Raw genomic sequence first — 22081 nt, forward strand, 5'->3', positions numbered from 1 at the left:
CTCAAGGCAGCAAAGACAGGGGCACTCCATCAGCTCCCTGCAAAAGCCTTCAGCTTTGCAGGACGAGGCTGCCAAGGAGCCCTGTCCTGTGTCCATCTCCAGATTTGGGATAGCTGAGAGATGGGTCACTTCCATCCTAAGAGGCTCATGATATTTTGCAGCAGCTGTCTAAATCTCAGACCCTAGATATATAGAAGTATCAGAATAGTACAGAGAAAAGGTTGCAGGATCACAAGGGGCATGCACAGTGGAAAACAAACGAGTGATATTTTTATAAACAGTTGTAATAAATCACTGGAATATTTGATGTAAGGTACAGCTAATGTGCTGATGTTGAAACTCAGGATTTTGATGTGATGGATAGCTATGATGAGCAAATTTTAATTAGGCCAGATAGAAGATAGTGAGAGAAGGCAGCTCTTTGATGGGCTAAGACTTCCAAAAAATATTGTTCTATGCATCTGTGAAGGTGTCCTGAATGAGTTTGGTTCTCAGCTGCATAGCAGCAATAACCACTGCACCTGCCTCCTGTCCTTCACGATCCTAGTCTTCAGCATCACCAGCGTCATCATAAGCCTCTCTGGGTTTCCCTGGACAACTACTATGAGTCATTTCTCGATCACAAAGTTATGAAGCACACAACATGCTACCACAATTTGCGAGATGGAGCTGGGTGCCCCAGAGCCTTCATTCGAGCATCATAATGGCTTGCTCAAATCTTAGCCTTATGTGCTCCATTGTAGCTCTCTTTTGCAGCACTGGTGGTCCTATGAAGTGGTGTCATGAGCCATGGAAGCAGTGGGTATCCCTCTTTAACCAGCCATCCTGCATCTTTCCCCTGCTGTTGAAATAGAGCTAAGATAGTGGACTGACAAAGTAAAAGCATCATGGCAGCTCCAAGCAAATCATGAATTCACGTACAAGAAGCTGTGCCTACTGTCACAAAGAACCTACACATTTAGTTAAAGGAAGCCTTTGCAGTTCATTTAAATGAGGGGTTTACATTTGGGGCACACAATGCCGCAACAGTGCAATAGATAGCACCCACATCCCTGAAAAATCTGGCAGAACTGAAAATTTTTATGCTCCTCAGTCAGGGACCACGGTAAAACTGTATAAACTGAGCTGCCCTGGCACAAGAGGGCATCGAAGACGTGCCTTATGGAGGAATATGCAGAGAATTGGCTTATCTGGCAAAAGCCCCATGGCTCCCTGGAATTAAATTGTGGTATACAAGTTGAAAGCTGTGATCATGTTCTCTACCATGATGCGTGTTATGGGCCTTGATCGCAGATATGGCTACAGCAACGATCAGAGTTCCATTAAATTTTCATGACTAAAGTGTACCCTTCTGAGACAGTGATCCTGTGAAACATCTCCAAACGTATGCCTGGATTAATACATCCTGTAGGATGGGTAGTGAATGCCAAGAGGTTCTGGCTTCCTCTCGTGTTCCCCGATTATTATGGCTGCTCCTCTTCAGACAGCAGAGAAATGATGTAAAGTAAGATTCCCAGTAGGAAGACAATTTTGCAGCCTTCAGATACTAGTTCCCTAATTGCCTTTAAATATAATGCTCTCCAGGGGAATAAGAAAATGGCAGAGAAATTAAACAAATACTTTGGGCCCGACATTAGGATGGAGGCGGGATGGCAGCAGGGGGTCGACTGGGTTAGTGGGTAACGCGCCCAGTAAAATCAGTGGGTTTGGCACACGATCGTAAGTAAATTGAAGCCACTTACCTTGGCTTCTGCGTTTCGCGCTGGAAAGCTGCACAGCGGGCGGACTGCGCACCCGCATCATAGGCTGTCAGCTGGAGGAGCCCTATTTAAAGGGGCAGTCCTCCACTGACTGATGCTGCAGAAAGGAGCCAAAATTACAGCATGGAGCAGACCAGGGGGAAGGCTGCTCCCAGGTTTAATGATGCCTCATTCCAGATCTTACTGGGTGTGGTTAGGAGGAGGAGGAGGAGGAGGGCGATCTTCCACCCGGCGGACGGAAGGAAGTGGCCTGCCTCTGCCACCACAAAAGCCTGGCTCGAGGTGGCAGAGGAGGTCACTAGCACCACCAACATATCACGCACCCACATACAGTGCAGGAGGCGCTTCAATGACCTAACCAGGTCAGCCGAAGTGAGTACACTTACTCATTCCCCTACACTCCGTCTGCCACATCAACACCCCCACCCCACATCTCCTTCTGCACTGCCAACACTACTCTATCACATCACTCCTCACACCCACTCAAAGCTCATCCTCATCTTACCTGCACTTCCTCACCTCACCAGTACTCATCCCACCACTACCACTCAACCCAATCCTCATACAGTCTCATGGCTCTGTCTCATACTCCCCCTCTGATGCATCTCTTTCACGGTCAGCCTCACCCAACCTGCCACTACCTGTGCTGCAGCCACAGGACATGCATCGTATATGTGTAGTAGGAGGCGTAAGGCAAACGTATCATGAGTATGAAGGGGATGCACAAGGGTGTTTGAGGGTTTGTCATGGTTTTTACTTATATTTGATTTCTGATCAACTCACATTACATATTATATTGTCACCACAACTGCCACGCCTTGGCCATTCTTGACTGGCTTGTGTAATAAGGCCATTTCATGAGGTTCTCCATGAACACCCTTGATGCCACCCACTGGGTCACCCTACAGTGGGTGTATGTGTAGTTGCACGACTACTTTGTGCAGGTGCCTGTTGCGCAGCACTGTGTTGTGTAGCTCCACGTAGTGGAGGTGGACGGCATGCCTGGTGAGGCTGGTGATGTTGCTCCTCCTCCATTGGAGTGATGAATGCAGCTATGGAACCCCCCCCCCCCCCCCAAATCCTGACGGTGTGAGTATGAGGGGGTCCACAAAGTAGGTAAATGTGTTTGGACAGCAAAGTTTAGGGTATGATGTAATAATTTTGAGTGTGGACACAACGTTGTGGCAGGCAAAACTTTGTCTGAGGTGACAGAGTACCCTGCTGCAATGAATGAGGTATTCCCCCCGACTGTAAAGGAATCCTCTGCATCTCCCAATGGCTGCTGACTGAAACACATCTGCAACAACAGGGAGTGTTTCCCACAGCATGGGAAACACGCTGAGGAGAGTCCAAAATCACATCCCTGCTAAAATCTCTTCCGAATGAGGTCTGTCAACGACCTCAAGTACCTCCCTAACTATCTAAACTGTCATCCCGCCGGCTTTAATTACCGGTGGGAGTCCCGCATGTGGGGGCTGCGCGCACACCGATTCGCGTCATTGGGGAACCCGGAAGTGGGCGGGTTGGAGCCGGGCTCTGGACCCGCTCCGGGATTCCCCAATTTTAGGAACCCCCCCCCTCTGCTCGGCCATCCGAAAATTGACCCCTTTGTGTCTGTCTTCATGGAAGACGACACAAAAAAACTCCCAGAAATACTCAAGAACCAAGGGTCTGGCGAGAATGAGGAACTGAAAGAAATTCATATTAGTAAAAAAATAGTTCTAGAGGAATTAATGGGACTAAAAGTTGATAAATCCCAAGGACCAGATGATCTACATCCCAGGGTTTTGAAAGAGGTGGCTATAGAGATAGTGGACGCATTGGTTGTCATCTTCCAAAATTCTATAGATTTTGGAATGGTTCCTGCAGATTGGAGGGTAGCAAATGTAACCCCACTATTTAAGAAAGGAGGGAGAGAGAAAACAGGGAACCACAGACCTGTTAGCCTGACATCAGCAGTAGGGAAAATGCTAGAATCTATTATAAAGGATGTGATGATAGGGCACTTAGAAAATAATAATAGGATTTGGCAAAGTCAACATGGATTTATGAAATGGAAATAATGTTTGACAAACCTATTGGAGTTCTTTGAGAATGTAACTAATAGAATAGATAAGAGGGAACCAATGGATGTGGTGTATTTGGATTTTCAGAAGGCTTTCAATAAGGTCCCACATAGGAGGTTGGTGAACAAAGTTAAAGCACATGGAATTGGGGGTAATATACTGGCATGGATTGAGAATTGATTAACAGACAGAAAACAGAGTAGGAATAAACAGGTCTTTTTCAGGTTGGCAGACTGTGACTAGTGGGGTACAGCAGGGGTCAGTGCTTGGGCCCCAGCTATTCACAATCTATATCAATGATTTGAATGAGGGGACCAAATGTAATATTTCCAAGTTTGCTGATGACACAAAACTAGGTGGGAATGTGAGTTGTGAGGAAGATGCAAAGAGGCTTCAAGGAGATATAGACAGGCTAAGTGAGTGGGCAAGAACATGGCAGATGGAATATAATGTGGAAAAATGTGAAGTTAGCCACTTCGGTAGGAAAAACAGAAATGCAGAGTATTTTTTAAAATGGTGAGAGATTGGGAAATGTTGATGTTCAAAGGGACCTGGGTGTCCTTGTACATGAGTCAGTGAAAGCTAACATGCAGGTGCAGCAAGCAATTAGGAAGGAAAATGGTATGTTGGCCTTTATTACAAGAGGATTTGAATACGGGAGTAAAGACGTCCTACTGCAATTATATAGGGCTTGGTGAGACCACACCTGGCGTATTGTGTACAATTTTGGTCTCCTTACCTAAGAAAAGATATACTTGCTATAGAGGGAGTGCAACCAAGGTTCACCGGACTGATTCCTGGGATGGCGGGATTGTCGTATGAGGAGAGATTGAGTAGACTAGGCCTGTATTCTCTAGAGTTCAGAAGAATAAGAGGTGATTTCATTGAAACATACAAAATTCTTACAGGGCTCGACAGGGTAGATGCAAGGAGGATGTTTCCCCTGGCTGGGGAGTCTAGAACCTGGGATCAAAGTCTCAGAATAAGGGGTACGCCATTTAGGTCAGAGATGAGAAGAAATTTCTTCACTCAGAGAGTGGTGAATCTTTGGAATTCTCTACCCCAGAGGGCTGTGGAGGCTCAGTCATTGAGTATATTCAAAACAGAGATCGATAGATTTCTAGATATCAACGGCATCAAGGGATATGGGGATGGTGCAGGAAAATAAGACCAAAAGTCTCCACAAGCAATCTCATTTCAGCAGTTTCCCTTTAAAAAAGTACTTCGGCCTTGATGATGGGCTGGCCCTCGCAAACTGTGCCCTTTAAACAATGGCATACATTCAGAAGGCAAATAGAAAGGTAGAAGTCCTGGTATTTCAGACGGGTGATGTAATCTTCACACTTCTTTATGTGCCCTGAAACTGAACGGAATTTGTGATGGATTGCTTCTGGGACAGACATCCACCTTAACAGCCAGACGGAACATCAGTTTAATATCTCATGTGAAAGGCAGCACCTCCGACAACGCAGCATTCCCTCAGTACTGCACTGATGTGTCAGCCCAGATTATATTTCAAATTCTGGAGTGGAGATTAAACCCACGGGTTTCTGACACAGAGGCAAGCGTGCTACGGCTGAGAGAAGTTGACACCATAAAGAGCATAATTCAATAGCTTTTCAATGATCATAAAAATATTATAGAAGTCAGACAATATTACAGTTTTTGGAGGTGTACTGGATTTTAAAAAGTTATTTAAAAAGCTCAGAATTGCCAAAACCTATCAAATATGTGCGCATCGAAAGGTAAGAGAGTCTGGCCATTAGAACTGTGAGTTCTTTAGTTTTCAGTGGGAAACAGACCAACTATCCAGATTCATCGTGAAAGGGTTAAAAGTACAGAAATCCAGCTCTCCAGGTTGCATATATCATCATCAGTTTTCAAGAGCAGAGGGTTTTTTTTAAAGAAAAGAACTCATGTCCTTTATACTCTGACCATTCTATTCATCCTTTAAAAATGAATCAAAACACTAATTATAACATAATGAATGTTATCAGTATAATTGCACAATATATGCACAGATGGATCGCGTAGCTTTTAAAAAAAATAAAATATAACCCAATTGTGGTGGTCAACGTGACTACTTGGATGAATAATGAACTCTTTTAATAATGAGGTACACACTTACAAAATAATATCGAACAAAACTGGCCCCACTGTAAGACGTTTCTTGCAGTCACAGATCTGTCAAAAAGTAATTAGGTTTTTCAAGTATCAAGAAGATGCTCAGATACCAGTCTTGGGCTATTCAACCTCTTTCAGGTCAAAGCAGAGTGAAAGTCTGGTAAACAGGGTCCTGTTGCTGGGACAATCATGGTAAATGGCTCTGGCTTTCTTCCAGTAGCCAAATTCAGAAACACATCCGAAGTGCCTTGCCAGTCAATCTAGACTTGATGAGGTATTGCTTATAAGAAAACCATGTAAACCGAGACGAAAATAATTATTTTTTAGTGGCAACTACATGCAAAACAGGATGTGTTCTATACATATGTACAGCTAAACAGAAAGATATTCTTTTCAGCTAGCAACTAAAGAAACCATTGAATTTGCCCACCGTATCCTAGGAGAAGACATATATAAAAAGAGAAAATATGGAGGTTCCTATGATATAAAAAAAAGACAGATCTCTGTGATCTGTCACAGTCCCACCAATGATTTTTTCAAACTTACTAAAGGGATAAATAAAACCTGAAAAATGGAGTTGCCAATTGTGTATCTCAAAAAGGGTCCGAAGTATTTCTGAAATGTTCTCAATTTTGGAAATAAGCTATTCAAAAGAAATATTGTTTTATGTATAATATTTAAATTGTGAAGAATCTCTATCACTAATAAAGCATTCATCCCTTTTGCCAACTTGGAAAGGTCCTAAGCCAACATCAAAAGTGTAATGAGGTTTATTAGCTGATATCAGGGCTAAATAGATGAATAATGCTACGGAAAGGAACATTCCAACACAGCATGCCATTGTTGTCCCCAGACCACTGAAAGCAATTCTAGGAAACTCAGCTATCAAGTTAAGTTAATAGGACTACAGCTAATTTACAACACATGTACAATGCCAATTACACAAACCATTTTGAAAGCTGAAAATGAGATATATGCTGGCAACACCAAGTCATATTAGTATCTGTTTATTATCAACATTTCATAACTTAAAAATTCTAAATGGTAACCATTAAAAATAACCTTGCAAATTAAAAGAAGAGAATAAAAAAAGGAATGTTACAAAATTCTTACATCATCAAACAAATCACAAGATCTGTAGGGAGGTCCTCTTTCTGACACAAATCCTGCAAATGCCATTCCATCAAGAACCTTTGTCAGGAAGTCATTTTCAACCAATCCACGTTGTCCCAGGAAGGCTGCCTGCGGTATGAACAGACATTTCCAAATAAATAGCGACAGATTTGCTTGTCACTCGGCATCATGTTCCATTAGACATTGAGTTTGAATGTTAACTTGTTATAGTTATCTGCCATACCCTTTTGAATGAATAACATTGTTCCTTAGCATTTTTCCCAAGGTATTAACATGTAGTGGGAACTCAAAAACAAAGATAGCATTTAATAAGTGTACAACAAAAGCTGGGGACTAGGTGGCACATGAGGGTCAATACTGGCATTTCACCATGGTACCTGGGTACAAATCCAGTCAAGACTAATAAAATTGAAGTTTTTTCTAGCTACTTATAAGAAAGGTCCTTTGTGAAAGGAGTTTGGGCCGTCTTAACTTAATTTTGACTGGACATGGGCTCACAACAGAAACTGGTATTAAATTGACAATTTCACTCAAGCACTCACAAAGATTGCTGATGTGGGAAATAGAAAAATGGCACACTGGTCCAGTAGGGTGTGCCCTTCGGATGTTGGTTCTAAATCACAATGTTTGGCAAAATAGACAGAGCTTTACTAAACATTTCACTGTACTATTCCTGACTTGGCTTGAAGTTAATACTGCGTGCTCGAAATGGTGAAGTTTCATTTTCCAATGTTATCGTCCCTCACCTTGATGAGTACAAAAGTTATCAAAGTATAACATAAGCCATTAAAACTTAAGCTAAAGGAGGCAGTGTGTTCATACTGATAATTACTTGCACACCGAGTACGTCCCAATTTTATAATTTTTAAGGTTTATTTTCAAAACAATCTTTTTTATGAAGTCATTCTTCCCCAAAGCTTTTTGTTTTCAACTGAAAATGTGTGGGTTTTTTTGCATTGCCTCCAACGGTGGATCTGCAGCATTTAATTACCTGAATCAGAAATTTTAACCCAGGATCAAAGGAGTATATGGTGCAAATACTTCCAACTATTTGACCCCAAACCTTGGCTATAAAAGGAACTTGTTTTTTGACAAGGAATTAATTAATTAATGTGGGGAGCAGAGTTAAGGTTTAAAATGTTAATAAATGCATCGAACAAAATTGTGTAACTGATTTTGTATAATTCAATTGTCTACGTTCAGGTTTCTATACACTGTTGTACTTCTGACTGATTAGATCAAACATATTTCAATAAAAACTTCTATAAAAGAAAACAACGGGCCAGATTTTGCTGTCAAAATAACAGTGAGGCTAATGGCGCTCGCCGTTCCTTATGCACAAATTCTACAGTAACTTCAGATGAGGGGCAGATGCGCGGTTGCAAATATCTAAATGATGCTGTCCGAGTTGCACCGTTCCGCCATTAGCTTCGCGAAAATGGCATCTCGCTGTCTGCCTCACCACTGAAATGTATTGAATGGCGTGACGTTGCTGTATTTGCACGGTAGATATGAACTAAACTCGCCACAGAAAATTAAGTCAAGTCATTTCAAGTCTAAGTACTCTTTTAGCGACTTACTAAGTGTTAATTACTGCCAATCAACCTGCACAGAAAATTAACTATTACAAATGTGAACGTCTCATTCTTTCATGTTTTATTTGTGGTTGGAGATTTTAAAAAGTAAAATTCAAACTTTAAAATTTTTTTAACTTTTCCTTTGTGTCTCTTTTTTTTCCTCTCAATCTAATCTTTCATTTCCTCTCTTTATTTCTCTTTCTGTACCTGATTTGACATTGAATTCACCCACTCTAATTTACAATTCCTTCTCAGTCCTTGTGCTACTTATTTCACAATCCTTCAATCTGATTGGTTAAGGAGATACACTGTTGCTTGCCCTGTTCACTCAGATCCCAGATGCCATTTCCCTCGCTGCGACATTATCAACTCGCACTTTCAGCAACTTGGTACTCAAAAAATGTAAAAACCTAAACGTGCAAGGGCAAGTCTAACTAGGAACATAGGAACAGTTGTAGGTCATTTAGCCTCTCGACCCTGTTCCGCCATTCAATGATCATGGCTGATCTGTGACCTAACTCCATATCCTCACCGTAGCCCCATATCCCTTAACATCTTTGGTTAACAAAAATCTATCAATCTCAGATTTAAAATTAACAATTGAGCTAGCATCAACTGCCGTTTGCGGAGGAGAGTTCCAAACTTCGACCACCCTTTGCATGTAGAAGTGTTTCCTAACTTCACTCCTGAAAGTCCTGGCTCTAATTTTTAGGCTATGTCCCCCCTAGTGCTAGACTCCCCAACCAGCGGAAATAGTTTCTCTCTGCCTACCCTATCAGATCCCCTTAATATCTTGAAAACTTTGATTAAATCAACCCGTAATCTTCTAAATTCCAGGGAATACAACCCTAGTTTGCATAATCGCTCCTCGTAATTTAACCCTTGGAGTCCAGGTATCATTCTAATAAATCTACAATGCACTCCCTCCAAGGCCAATATATCCTTCCTAAGGTGCAATGCCCAGAACTGAACACAATACTCCAGGTGTGGTCGAACCAGGACTTTGTACAGCTATAGCATAACTTCTACCCCCTCTTTGTATTCTAGTCCTCTAGATATAAAAGCCAGCATTCTATTAGCCTTTTTGATTATTTTTTGTACCCATCTATGACATTTTAAATGATCTATGTACATGGACCCTTAAGTTTCCGTGAGATGAGCTGCTACAGCGAATTATGGCCTATTATCCACTATTTCCCCCGATTGCCGGGGGCCGTACCCTACTGCTGCTGGTGAGTCCTCCCGCCGGCTGGCCACATTGTTCATTTGGCCGACTGCCGGGTGGGAAACGGAGCTAAATAACGTCATGAGGTCCTGCTGTTAAGTTCGACCTTGCTGGGTTCTTCGGCCATTTTCGGCCCCTCCCCACAAATATCGAGGCCAGTATTTCAAGTACAGTCACAACTTCCTCTGACATACTGCGAAGACTCCTAAATATCTTTCAGATTCATCCTTTGCTATTTCAACACCATTCATGGAGGATATGTATGTCTATTTTTCCTTCCTCTGTGCAGCACTTTGCATTTGTCTGCATTTAATTTCACCCATCATTGTTCTTTTCAATTACATATTTTGCCCAACTCATTTTGTAATTTGAGTTGCCTTCGCCAATTCCACTACCCCTTCTAGTTTGGCATAATATGTAAATTTAACCACTTTACATTGAGTTTCTAAATCCAGGTCATTAATATAAATTAGAACAGTGGTAATCCCAAGACTGAGCCCTGGGACTCTCCACTCAGTGCTTCCTTCCCCATCCCAACATAACTACTCTGATGAGTACTTTTTGTTTTCTATCCATTAGCCAGTTTCTTATTCATTCCCAGACTTTACCCTGAATCCCCACAGCTTTGAGTTTAATCGCCATTTGCATGGAACTCTGACCAAATGTCTTCTCTGTACCTGCGTGCACTGTGATAGGGCTTCTTGAAGTCTGCTTCAGCTGTCACTTCATCAAAGAAGTCACTAAAGGTTGGTCAGATAAGATCGCCTTCCGAATTCATGTTGACTGCTGTTTGCTAGGTTATTATTGTATAGATAATCACGTTTAGTCCTTATAATCCCATTATTTGTAATAGATTGGAAGTGAGACCAATGGATATACAGTTACCATTGTCTGTTTTATCACCCTTTTTGAATATAGGCATCACATTGGCCTGTTTTCAATATAGTTAAAGCTGCTCAGTAACCAATGACTTCCTCATAATGGTTGTCAGTGCCTCACAAATCTCATGTGCCTCCTTTAACATTCTGAGATAAATACCTTCTATCCCAGGGGATTCATTTGCTTTGAGCCCTTTTAGCCTGCATAGGACTTCCACCTCATTTATATCAAAGGAATTGATTTCACTTAAGTGATTTCTGCTTGGGGAGGGCACGTCTCACCTCTTCTCTGAATACCTTCTTAATGTCACTGAACTGAAATTTTTTTTATTGTTATGTTTAGCTGCTGCTGCTAAACCTTTTTTTATGTCTCTCTTTTCCCTGATCACCCTTTTGACAGGGTGAATATAAGAAAATACAGAAACCTATCAGTACTCCTATTTCGGAGTGTGCTTGTTTAGTTTGAGCTTGTGGGTTTTTGGTATGTATTTGTCCTGCTTACTCAGCACTATGTCTTTACAGGTGTTACCTTCTTTTTGAGAAGTATTTCATGTCCACTTTAGACGTCCATCAGACAACTTGTTTAAGATTCAAGTGTGCAAAATTATTAAATAATCAATTAATAGCTATTAAGCAATTAATATAATAAGGAATCCCATTGCTAGCACAATTATCCCACTGTTGACGAAAATAACAAGTTTACTGAAGGGTGTTTAAGTTATTGAGGACAATAAACAGACAGAGAAATGGGCAGCAAAATAACAAATGTCCCTTCTATAATGCAAGAAAATTAAAGTCAGTGTTATGCCAAGCAAATATGTTCTTCTAGCAATAGTTATGCTGCCTGCAACCTATAGACTACAGCCAGCAATAGCCCTAATTTCAGCCTGAAGAGATGGTTTCACTGGTACCTCAGAAATATAAACATTCCAGTAGCATAAACTGCTATCCTTTCTAGTCACAGGCAGGGTGAGCACTTAGCCCACCCATATACACCAGTGTCACACTTCTTCAGTCAATGGAGAAGATCCAGCAGTCAGAAACTAAAACTCTTTGTCTCTTATTTCAGAGCTGTAACATAAATGGGGAAAATTCCACATCGCTGGGAGCCAAGGGAATTATAGAACTACTGCTTCTTGAATATAAATTCAACGGTAATACGTCATGATAAAACTAAGTGAACTAATGTTTTACTACACATCCATTTACATCTGAATAATCTCAGCAGTTACATGACTACAAAAACAATGGACTGTGCTCGATGATTTGTAAATGATGATTTATAACTGACCTTATGAAAGTGTATTACAGGTTCAGGATGGATTCGAATCAGTTGCAAGCATGATCTATACCCCTGAAAGAGCTGTGCAAACAATCTAAGGAATACTGCCCTGACTTCTTTATCCTAGAAAGGAAAAATAAACACCTTTAGAATTTTATGACAAAAGTACTGTTATGAGTATCACGCAATTCATAGTCATTGAAATATAAACATGTTGAACATTAACAAATACTCACCAACAATCTAAGATTAGAAGGTGCTGTACGAGCAGGAGGAAAAGCATAATCAGCTACCTCCAGGTCTGGATGCAAAACCTATGAAAACATCAGTACTTTCATTTCAGATGTCCACTACATCATTAAATAAGCAATAGTCTATTCAACCAGTATATAATTTAGTGCTATCAGGACAAGAAGTTTCTAGCTATTGAAAATATAGGTAATTCTGACATGACAATTTCACGGTATAATATAAGAATGACATTTTGCAACTTCCAAAATAAGAGTTTCTCATCCATTATCATTAACTCATTATTAAAGTTCAAAGAATTTGAACATCTAGAATAAAAAATAACACATGAATATTTATCAGACTTTCAACAATATGGTGTTGAATCTAATTACAACTGATCAAAATCCAACAAAATTATGGTGATTTAACAGGAAATTATAAATTTGAAAACAATAAAAAATGATGCTTTAGCAAGAAATAAACTGTTGTCAAACCTGCAAAAGGAGAAAATGGACAAAACACATACTGTGCATCTTCATAAGAATAGTAATTGTGTACTGTACAAATATTTTGGTGATGGAATATAGCACCATGAAACAACAATTGCTATTTACATATGCAGCATATCGTCCAAAAAGTAAAAAAATTAGGGATGCAACCAAAGGCATGGTTAGAAAAGTGGGTTTTAGAGAGCTTTTGAAGGTGCGGAGAGGGGTAACAAGTCAGTGGGGTTTAGGAAAAGCTGATGTGGACACTGGCACATAGAGCTAAAGGTGGTTACAAAGGTGGGTTGCATAAGTTGGAGGGATCTGTAAGCGAGGATTTTGGATTCATTCCTTTGAGAACGGGCAGCCAATGGAGGTTGGTGAGGACAAGTGATAGGGAGCAGGATTTAGCGCAGGATAGAACACAAACAACAAGAGATTTAGACAAGTTGGAGTTTATGTAGGTTGGAACTTGGGAGGCCAGTGAGAAATATACTGGAGAAATCAACCCCGGAGATGATGAAGGCATTGGGGTAAGACATGATTAGAGATGGGCAATGTTTCAGAGGTAGAAGTAGGTGGTCTTGGTACTGGATAGGATATAGGGTTTGAAGCTCAGCTCAGGGTCAAATGGCACATCAAGGTTTTGCACAGTGGTGGAGGGGATGGAATTGGGGCTTGGGTGCAGATTCTTCGGTGGGAGTTGAAAAGGATGCCATTCATCTTGAGACAGTTGTCGATTAAGATGTATTAGTTTTTGGCACCAGTGAGATGGGCTGAAAAGTCATTTCTGATCCTGTACTTTCCCATGCTCCTATCCATAACTTGATGCACTGGCTAGGTTGAGAAAAGTAACAGTGGAACCAAGCAGTGCCACGGAGATGGAACAGGAGGAGAGACCATGCAGGAGGAATGGTCAAATGCTGCTGGGAGATTAATGTGGACATGATGGGTATGTTGGCTAATGGTTATGGCACTGGACTAATAAGCCAGAGGTTATGAGTTCAAATCCCATCATGTGAAATTGAAATCAATAGATCTGGTAATTTGTGGACTAGCACCAGAAAGATAATTAAGAATGCTTCAGGAAAACCCAACTGGTTCACTGATGTCCTTTACGAAAAGAAGCCGGCCACACCAACCCAGTCTGGCCTACATGTGTGATTCCAGTTCCACACCACGCAGTTGATTCTTAAAGTCCTCAGAATTAGCCTAGCAAGCCACCAAGTTGTAAACAGTCGCTGTGAAGTCCAGTAATAAGCGCCTTTGTGGGAGCACATTCACCACAAGGGCTTCAGTGGTTCAAGGAGCAAGTCCACTTCTCAGGGTATCCAGAGATGAGCAATAAATGCGGCATTGCCATCATTCCAATAACAAATGAAAAGTTGCAGATTTTGACAGGACAATCATGGTTCTATGGGCAGATTCAACAATAACTTTCAAAAGGGAATTGGATAAATACTTGAAGGAGAAAAAGTTGCAGGGCTATGGGGAAGCAGAGGAGTGGGACTAATTGGATAGCTCTTTCAAAGAGCCAGCACCAGCATGAAGGGCCAAATGGCTCCTACTGTGCTGTATCATTCTATGAAATGCATACATTATAATTATTCATTAGCTCTCATGAGTGTTAGGCCTCCTCCTTTGCCAGTCAATTCTGTTTCTAAAGTCTGTTTCTTGCAGTCATAGTATCATAGCCCTTAGGCCTCAACTTGTTTTTCACATTCTTACAACTTTTTCATTGGCTCTGACTTCTCCATCCCTCAAGTATGTGCTCATCCATGTTATACAGAAGAGTTAATAGTTCCAAGTCCCTATTGTCCAACAGTACTCATAGTAGCCAGACTGGGCCTGCAGCAGGTGGTGAGCGAGGGAAAAACCTACTTGACCTCGTCCTCACCAATCTACCTGTCACAGATGCGTCTGTCCATGACAGTATTGGTAGGAGTGACCACCGCACAGTCCTTATGGAGATGAAGTCCCGTCTTCACACTGAGGACACCATCCAATGTGTTGTGTGGCACTATCACCGTGCTAAATGGGATAGATTCAGAACAGATCTAGCAGCTCAAAACTGGGCATCCATGAGGCGTTGTGGGCCATCAGCAGCAGCAGAAATGTATTCCAGCACAACCTGTAACCTCAAGGCCCGGCATATTCCTCAATCTACCATTACCAACAAGCCAGGGGATCAACCCTGGTTCAATGAGGAGTGTAGAAGAGCATGCCAGGAGCAGCATAAGGTGTACTTAAAAATGAGGTGCCAACCTGGTGAAGCTACAACACAGGATTACATGCATGCTAAACATTGGAAGCAACATGCTATAGACAGAGCTAAGTGATTCCACAACCAACGGATCAGATCAAAGCTCTGCAGTCCTGCCAAATCCAGTCGTGAATGGTGGTAGACAATTAAACAATTAATGCAAGGAGGAGGCTCCGTGAACATCCCCATCCTCAAGGATGGCAGAGTCCCACACGTGAGTGCAAAAGACAAGGCTGAAGCTTTTGCAACCATCTTCAGCCAGAAGTGCCGAGTGGATGATCCATCTCGGCCTCCTCCTGATATCCCCAGTCTTCAGCCAATTCGATTTACTCCACATGTGATATCATGAAACAACTGAGTGTGCTGGATACAGCAAAGGCTATGGGCCCCGACAACATCCCGGCTGAAGTGTTGTGCTCCAAAACTAGCCGCGCCTCTAGCCAAGCTATTCCAGTACTGCTACAACACTGGCATCCACCAGACAATGTGGAAAATTGCCCAGGTATGTCCTGTCCACAAAAAGCAGGACAAATCCAATCCGGCCAATTACTGCCCCATCAGTCTACTTTCAATCATCAGCAAAGTGATGGAAGGTGTCGTCGACAGTGCTATCAAGCGGCACTTACTCACCAATAGCCTGCTCACCGATGCTCAGTTCGGGTTCCGCCAGGACCACTCGGCTCCAGACCTCATTACAGCCTTGGTCCAAACATGGACAAAAGAGCTGAATTCCAGAAGTGAGGTGAGAGTGACTGCCCTTGACATCAAGGCAGCATTTGACCGAGTGTGGCACCAAGGAGCCCTAGTAAAATTGAAGTCAATGGGAATCAGGGAGAAAACTCTCCAGTGGCTGGAGTCATACCTAGTACAAAGGAAGATGGTAGTGGTTGTTGGAGGCCAATCATCTCAGCCCCAGGGCATTGCTGCAGGAGTTCCTCAGGGCAGTGTCCGAGGCCCAACCATCTTCAGCTGCTTCATCAATAACCTTCCCTCCATCATAAGGTCAGAAATGGGGATGTTCGCTGATGATTGCACAGTGTGCAGTTCCATTCACAACCCCGCAGATAATGAAGCATTCCGTACTAGCATGCAGCAAGACCTGGACAACATCCCAGGATTGGGCTGATAAGTGGCAAGTAACAATCGCGCCAGACAAGTGCCAGGCAATGACCATCTCCAACAAGAGAGGTTCTAACCACCTCCCCTTGACATTCAACGGCATTACCATCGCCGAATCCCCCACCATCACCATCCTGGGGGTCACTATTGACCAGAAACTTAACTGGACCAGCCACATAAATACTGTGGCTACAAGAGCAGGTCAGAGCCTGGGTATTCTGCGGCGAGTGACTCACCTCCTGACTCCCCAAAGCCTTTCCACCATCTACAAGGCACAAGTCAGGAGTGTGATGGAATACTCTCCGTTTGCCTGAATGAGTGCACTCAAGGAGCTCGACACCATCCAGGACAAAGCAGCCTGCTAGATTGGCACCCCATCCACCACCCTAAACATTCACTCCCTTCATCACCGGCGCACCATGGCTGCAGAGTGTACCATCCACAGGATGCACTGCAGCAACTCATCATGGCTTCTTCGACAGCACCTCCCAAACTCGCGACCTCTACCACCTAGAAGGACAAGGGCAGCAGGCACATAGAAACACCACCACCTGCACGTTCCCCTCCAAGTCACACACCATCCCGACTTAAAAATATATCGCCGTTCCTTCATCGTCACTGGGTCAAAATCCTGGAACTCCCTATGTAGCAGCACTGTGGGAGAACTTTCATCACATGGACTGCAGCGGTTCAAGAAGGCAGCTCACCACCACCTTCTCGAGTGCAATTAGGGATGGGCAATAAATGCTGGCCTGGTCAGCGACGCCAACATCCCATGAAGGAATAAAAAAAATGTGCCCAGCATGAGAACAGTGAATGTACTCTTTACAGCAAACTACACATTGATTTTATCCCATTCATTGTCAACGCATAGTAGAAGCTGGACTGAAGGGATTCAAAAAGCAAGTGATGAGATAGGTGGGCAGACAGCTGGGTGATGGTATGTTCGAAGACTTGAGGGAAAAGGCGGGTAGGTATGGGACAGTAGCTGAAGAGAATGGAGGGTGTTTTTTTTGCAAGAGGGTTGACGTCAGTCATTTTGAAGAGCAGAGGAAAGGGAGAGGTTAATGATGTCAACAAGCATTGGGCAGAGGAGAGGTACTTGTGTGGTAAGCAGCAGGAGGGATCAAGAGTACAGAAGGTGGTTATCATGGAGCAAGTGAGCCTAGTATGGGGGTGGACTAGGGAATGTCAGGGATGGAGGAGGAAGAGCAGGAGGCTGAAATAGTCATGGAGAGCTGCACAGCAGCTGCGTCAAGAGCTAGAGATTGAGGAACAGGCTGGAAGGCAGGGCTGAAGGGAAAGAGGTGGGATGAAAGTGAACGAAGTGGTGGAAAAAGGATGAGTTATAAAACAAGAACAATTGGCGCTCAGCCAAGCTCTGGCAGGGGAATGAGTGAAAGCATGCCTAGTACTATAACAATGAAAACAGCACCAGCAAAGGCATAAGCCATCACTACTCATGCCATATTTGTGCTATGGTATGATGTCATTAAACTAAGGGGGGAAAAAACTTAAGATTATTCCCATAGCAATCATACAGACCTCACCATTGGCTAGAACCAAATCAACTTGTTCAACAATGTTACTGAAATACTGAATACAAATCAGCAATTATATTGTAAGTTAAAATTCTCATCATATTGTTCTCTTGGAGACCTGACTTACAAGAGAAAGTGCTGCTTGAGTTTGATGTAGAAGAGGCTCTGGCAACTGGGAGAGGTGAATGCATTCTGGAATTTTAATAGTACCTCCATCCAAGTCAGCGATGATTACATCTAACTAGAAAAAGGAAACAATTGAAAAATTGTATTTTTAAGAACAAATAAAAATCAGAAATATAAAAAAAATGGCAATGACTTATGTATAAAAATTACACTGATACACAGAAATTACAAAACTGAAATAGGCCATTCGGCCCCAACAGTCCACATCGCTGTTTATTCTCCACACAAGCAGTAGTCCTAATCCTTTGTGCCCACCCTGCCCCCATATCCTTTCATCCCCCTTTCCTCCAACCACCGATCGAACCTCTGGTAGTACAGTCTCACAATGCTCTGTATGAAAATGTTTCTCCTGCCCTCTATCCTAAATCTCTTACATTTAATTTTATATCCATGTTCCTAAAAATGCCTCTATAGCAACAGCAGCAATAATACAAAGTTTTAAATGCGCAACTTTCTCACTGGAGTCCCAATCTTGAGGATTGCAACTTTAAATTTCAGAACAATTTTAATATATTCAAATCTTGCTGTAGCTTATCCTGTTCAGCGTTGGAGTCTACTACCTACATTAGATTTGTATCATCTGCAAATTTAGCCACTATGCTTGTGACCTCCTAGCACCAGATTATTTATAAATATATTAAACAAAAGAGGTCTCAAAACAGACCCATGTGGGACCCCACTGGTAACATTCTCCCAGGCTGATGACAATCCTTGTATCGCTACCCTCTGGGTTCTATCGGTCAGCCAATTACGTATCAACTGTAAAATATTTCTACTGATTCACGATTTCTTTATTTTCAGCCTTTCCAGAGAAACTGTATCACTGTCACAAAGGGACAATGCCCCTTGTGATTTTATCACTTGCTATTCTGAGTCAACTCCTGTGGGGTATGCAGTATACTGAGACAAAGAAGAAATGTCACAGTAAGCTAACGTCTCTCTTTTATAAACATTGACGTTCCTCATGCATTGAAGAGCATTGTAATATGAATCAAGATAACTAATCTAGCACATTTCACATATTTTAAAGTACAAAGTTATTTGAGTAAATATTTTTTTTTTTTGAAAAACAGTAAGAAACATCACTTTTGGAGATAAAATGTCTTTTTTGGTAATAATGTACATAAAAGCTGACAAAATCTACAATTGTTCTTCTAAACAAACATACAAATGGGCTGTGACATACCAGTTCATTAATTTCACTGTGAAACATGGAGTGTACACCAATGATAAATGGAGTTGGGGAGCTTAGCACTTCCAAAAGCCGTGCAGGGAGAATCGGAATGTAAGGGTAACTGGGAAAAAAACAAAAAGGAAACAGAGTTGGCAGCATTAATCACCTCATACAGAAACAAAAAATTAAGATCCAGTCACAAATTTTTCTCAGTAAGTCCTCATTCCGTACCCCCTTAGGTTGCTGTATAGACAGTATTTAATAAATAACAGATTTAAAAACATAAACCCAAATGTAATGCAACTTCTTCATAGATTTACTCGTAATCAAATATGCTACAATGAAAGACAGTTGCTTTTGCTGGCCATCACTTCAATTTTTCATGTTTAATTTTAAATAATGCAAACAAAGGAATTATAACATTCTTTGTTCAATGACTTGAGCATGATCAAGATACGATCTGTACAGTTTTAATACTCACAAACTGTGATGAAAACGGTTCCACATTTCATATATAAATAAACTGAATTTTAACCTAAAGGAAATATTAGATTGCTATGTTCTCTCCCTCAAAAAATGAAAATGTAAGAAAATGTTCTCAATGTTACAAAAACCTAGCTGTACGCTTCCTGTTTCTGAAAAATTAAACCCCCCTCTCGCTCTTCAACACAACAGATTGCTTTCATTCTCAGTTTGGCTCAGTTGGTAGCACTCTTGCCTTTGATTCAGAAGGTTTTGAATTCAAACCACACTCTGGGACTTGAGTACCTAAAATGCATTAACACTGTACTGATAAGAGTGCAGCATTATTGGAGGTACTATCTTCCAAATAAAGCGTGAAACAAAGACCCTGTCTGCCAGTTCAGGTAGACATATATGATCCTATGTCACTAATCAAAGGAAGAGAAGGAAATTCTTCTGATGGCTAACATTCCTCCCTCTGGAATGGTCAGTTATCTCATTTACTGTTTGTGGGACCTTTCTGGCTGCAAATTAGCTACTGTGTTTCCCTACATAACACCAGTAATTGCACTTAAAATAATTAGTTGGCCATGACGTGCTCTGGGACATCTTGAGGAAGTGCTACATAAATACAAGTAATTTCTTTCCTTTCTGACCCAACTTAATCATTGGTCGCTACAAACAAAAAAAACAAACATTCCATACCCAAAATATTCTACCAAGATTAAACAAAAGATCTAGTTGCTCCAGTAGTACAGCAATACTAAATGGTACTATTTTGAGGGGGGGGGTGCAAGAACAGAGCAACCTGGGGGTGCATATTCACAAATCTTTGAAGGTGGCAGGAAAAGTTGATACGGTGGTTAAGAAAGCGTATTGGATTCTTGGCTTTGTAAATAGGGGCAATGAATACAAAAACAAGGAAGTCATGCTAAATCTTTACAAATCACTGGTTAGGCCTCAGCTGGAGTATTGTGGTCAATTCTGGGCACCACACTTTAGGAAGGATGTCAAAGCCTTGGAGAGGGTACAGAGGAAGTTTATCAGGATACCACCAGGGATGAGGGACTTCAGTTATGTGGAGAGATTGGAGAAGCTGAGACTGTTCTCCTTAGAGCAGAGAAGGTTAAGGGGAGACCTCATAGAGATATTCCAAATTATGAGGGGTTCTGACAGAGCAAGTAGGAAGAAACTGTCTCCTCTGGAAAGTGGTCAGTAACCAGAGGTCATAGATTTAAAATAATTGGCAAAAGAACTAGAGGGAAAATTAAGAGAATTTTTTTTTACACAGAGGATTGTTAAGATCTGGAATGCAGTACCTGAAAGGGTGGTGGAAGCAGATTCCATAGGAACTTTCAAAAGGCAATTGGGTATGTACTTGAAAAGGACTAAATTGCAGGGTTATGGGGAAAAAGCTGGGGTGTGGGACTAAATTGGATAGCTCTTTCAAAGAGCCAGCACAAGCATGAAGGGCCGAATGGCCTCCTTCTCTGCTGTAAGATTCTATGATTCTAATAGACTCTCGTGGGGTAAACCTAGGTTGAAATCCCAGTCCTGGCTGTTACTTAAATTCGTCTCTCCCTAACAGAATTTCAGGTTTCGAGGTATAGCACCCAGATTTAAGAACCTATGTATCACCAAATTTGTACTGTCAGCCAACGAACAGCAGCATTGACAATAGCAGTGAACAAGTCCAGTCCATTAGCTTTCTTGAAGAATTAAGGTTTTGGCACAAATCGAGCCCACAGTGACGAGTGAGTGGCACAATGGGTTTGAACACTGTCCTTTTGTTTTTCTTGGCTCATACTGACGCAATGAAAGGCTTTACTATCCACTGGCTGGAAAGATCTTACATGCCGATTTGGGAATTCTCAATCCAGCTCCTAATGGGTATGAAGCAACCTGACAAAACTGCCCCTAATTTGGCACTAAACTGGCAGATTTTTCTTCCATATTTTGGTAAAAGGTTTCTTACTGGCATTGGTGATGTCAATGATGGAACACGTTCTGCAGTTGCTCCAGAGAAAACAGTGAGGGCCATGACTTCAAAGCAGTCTGAAAGCTGCTGCATGCCAGGAAACCATGCTATAGGCTCCCTGTGTGAATCTTTGGGGCAGCTCTTAGTCAATTTAAAGTTGCAGCCCCTGACTCATTGCTTTAATAAATGCTGTAAACTAAACTATGGGCTGGAAATTGCGCTGAGTGGCGAACACACTTCGTCCGCCACTCATAAGTAACTAACTCAACCACAAACTTTTCACAAGCTTCTGGACACCAACTTGCTTTAACTGAGACCTGCAAAAAGTGCAGCGTCCTTTCCCGGGCTTCTCTGAGTGGTGAAAGGAGGAAAGGATCTCTATGGCCCCTCCACCAATCGACATGAAGCAAGCCACGCTGTGAGAATCAGGAAGTGAAAGTCTGCACGGTTTGTGAATGAGCAAGAACCAGGAAGTGTCAGATAAGATTAGTAAATGTACTGTAAAATCAGATAGAGAAAGCGAAATAAAGAGAGGGTAAGATTAAAATACTGAGATTAATGTTATAGAAAGAAAAAGTAAAAAATAAAAAAACTTT

General features: G+C 41.9%; 1 protein-coding gene across 2 annotated transcripts in view; it reads right to left on the reverse strand.

The window, feature by feature from the left end:
* Window positions 1–22081, reverse strand: part of sbf2 (SET binding factor 2) — a 571743-nt gene that overhangs the window by 220524 nt on the left and 329138 nt on the right. For both annotated transcript variants that reach the window (XM_067993979.1, XM_067993978.1), the window contains exons 8-12: window positions 19058–19166; window positions 17813–17926; window positions 12283–12360; window positions 12056–12169; window positions 7064–7192 (exon numbers count right to left, since the gene is read on the reverse strand). In XM_067993979.1, coding sequence (XP_067850080.1) covers window positions 7064–7192; window positions 12056–12169; window positions 12283–12360; window positions 17813–17926; window positions 19058–19166 — 544 coding nt within the window. The remainder of the gene's footprint in view (window positions 1–7063; window positions 7193–12055; window positions 12170–12282; window positions 12361–17812; window positions 17927–19057; window positions 19167–22081) is intronic.

This window comes from Heptranchias perlo, chromosome 12 (assembly GCF_035084215.1).
Source record: "Heptranchias perlo isolate sHepPer1 chromosome 12, sHepPer1.hap1, whole genome shotgun sequence".
NCBI lineage: Eukaryota > Metazoa > Chordata > Chondrichthyes > Hexanchiformes > Hexanchidae > Heptranchias > Heptranchias perlo.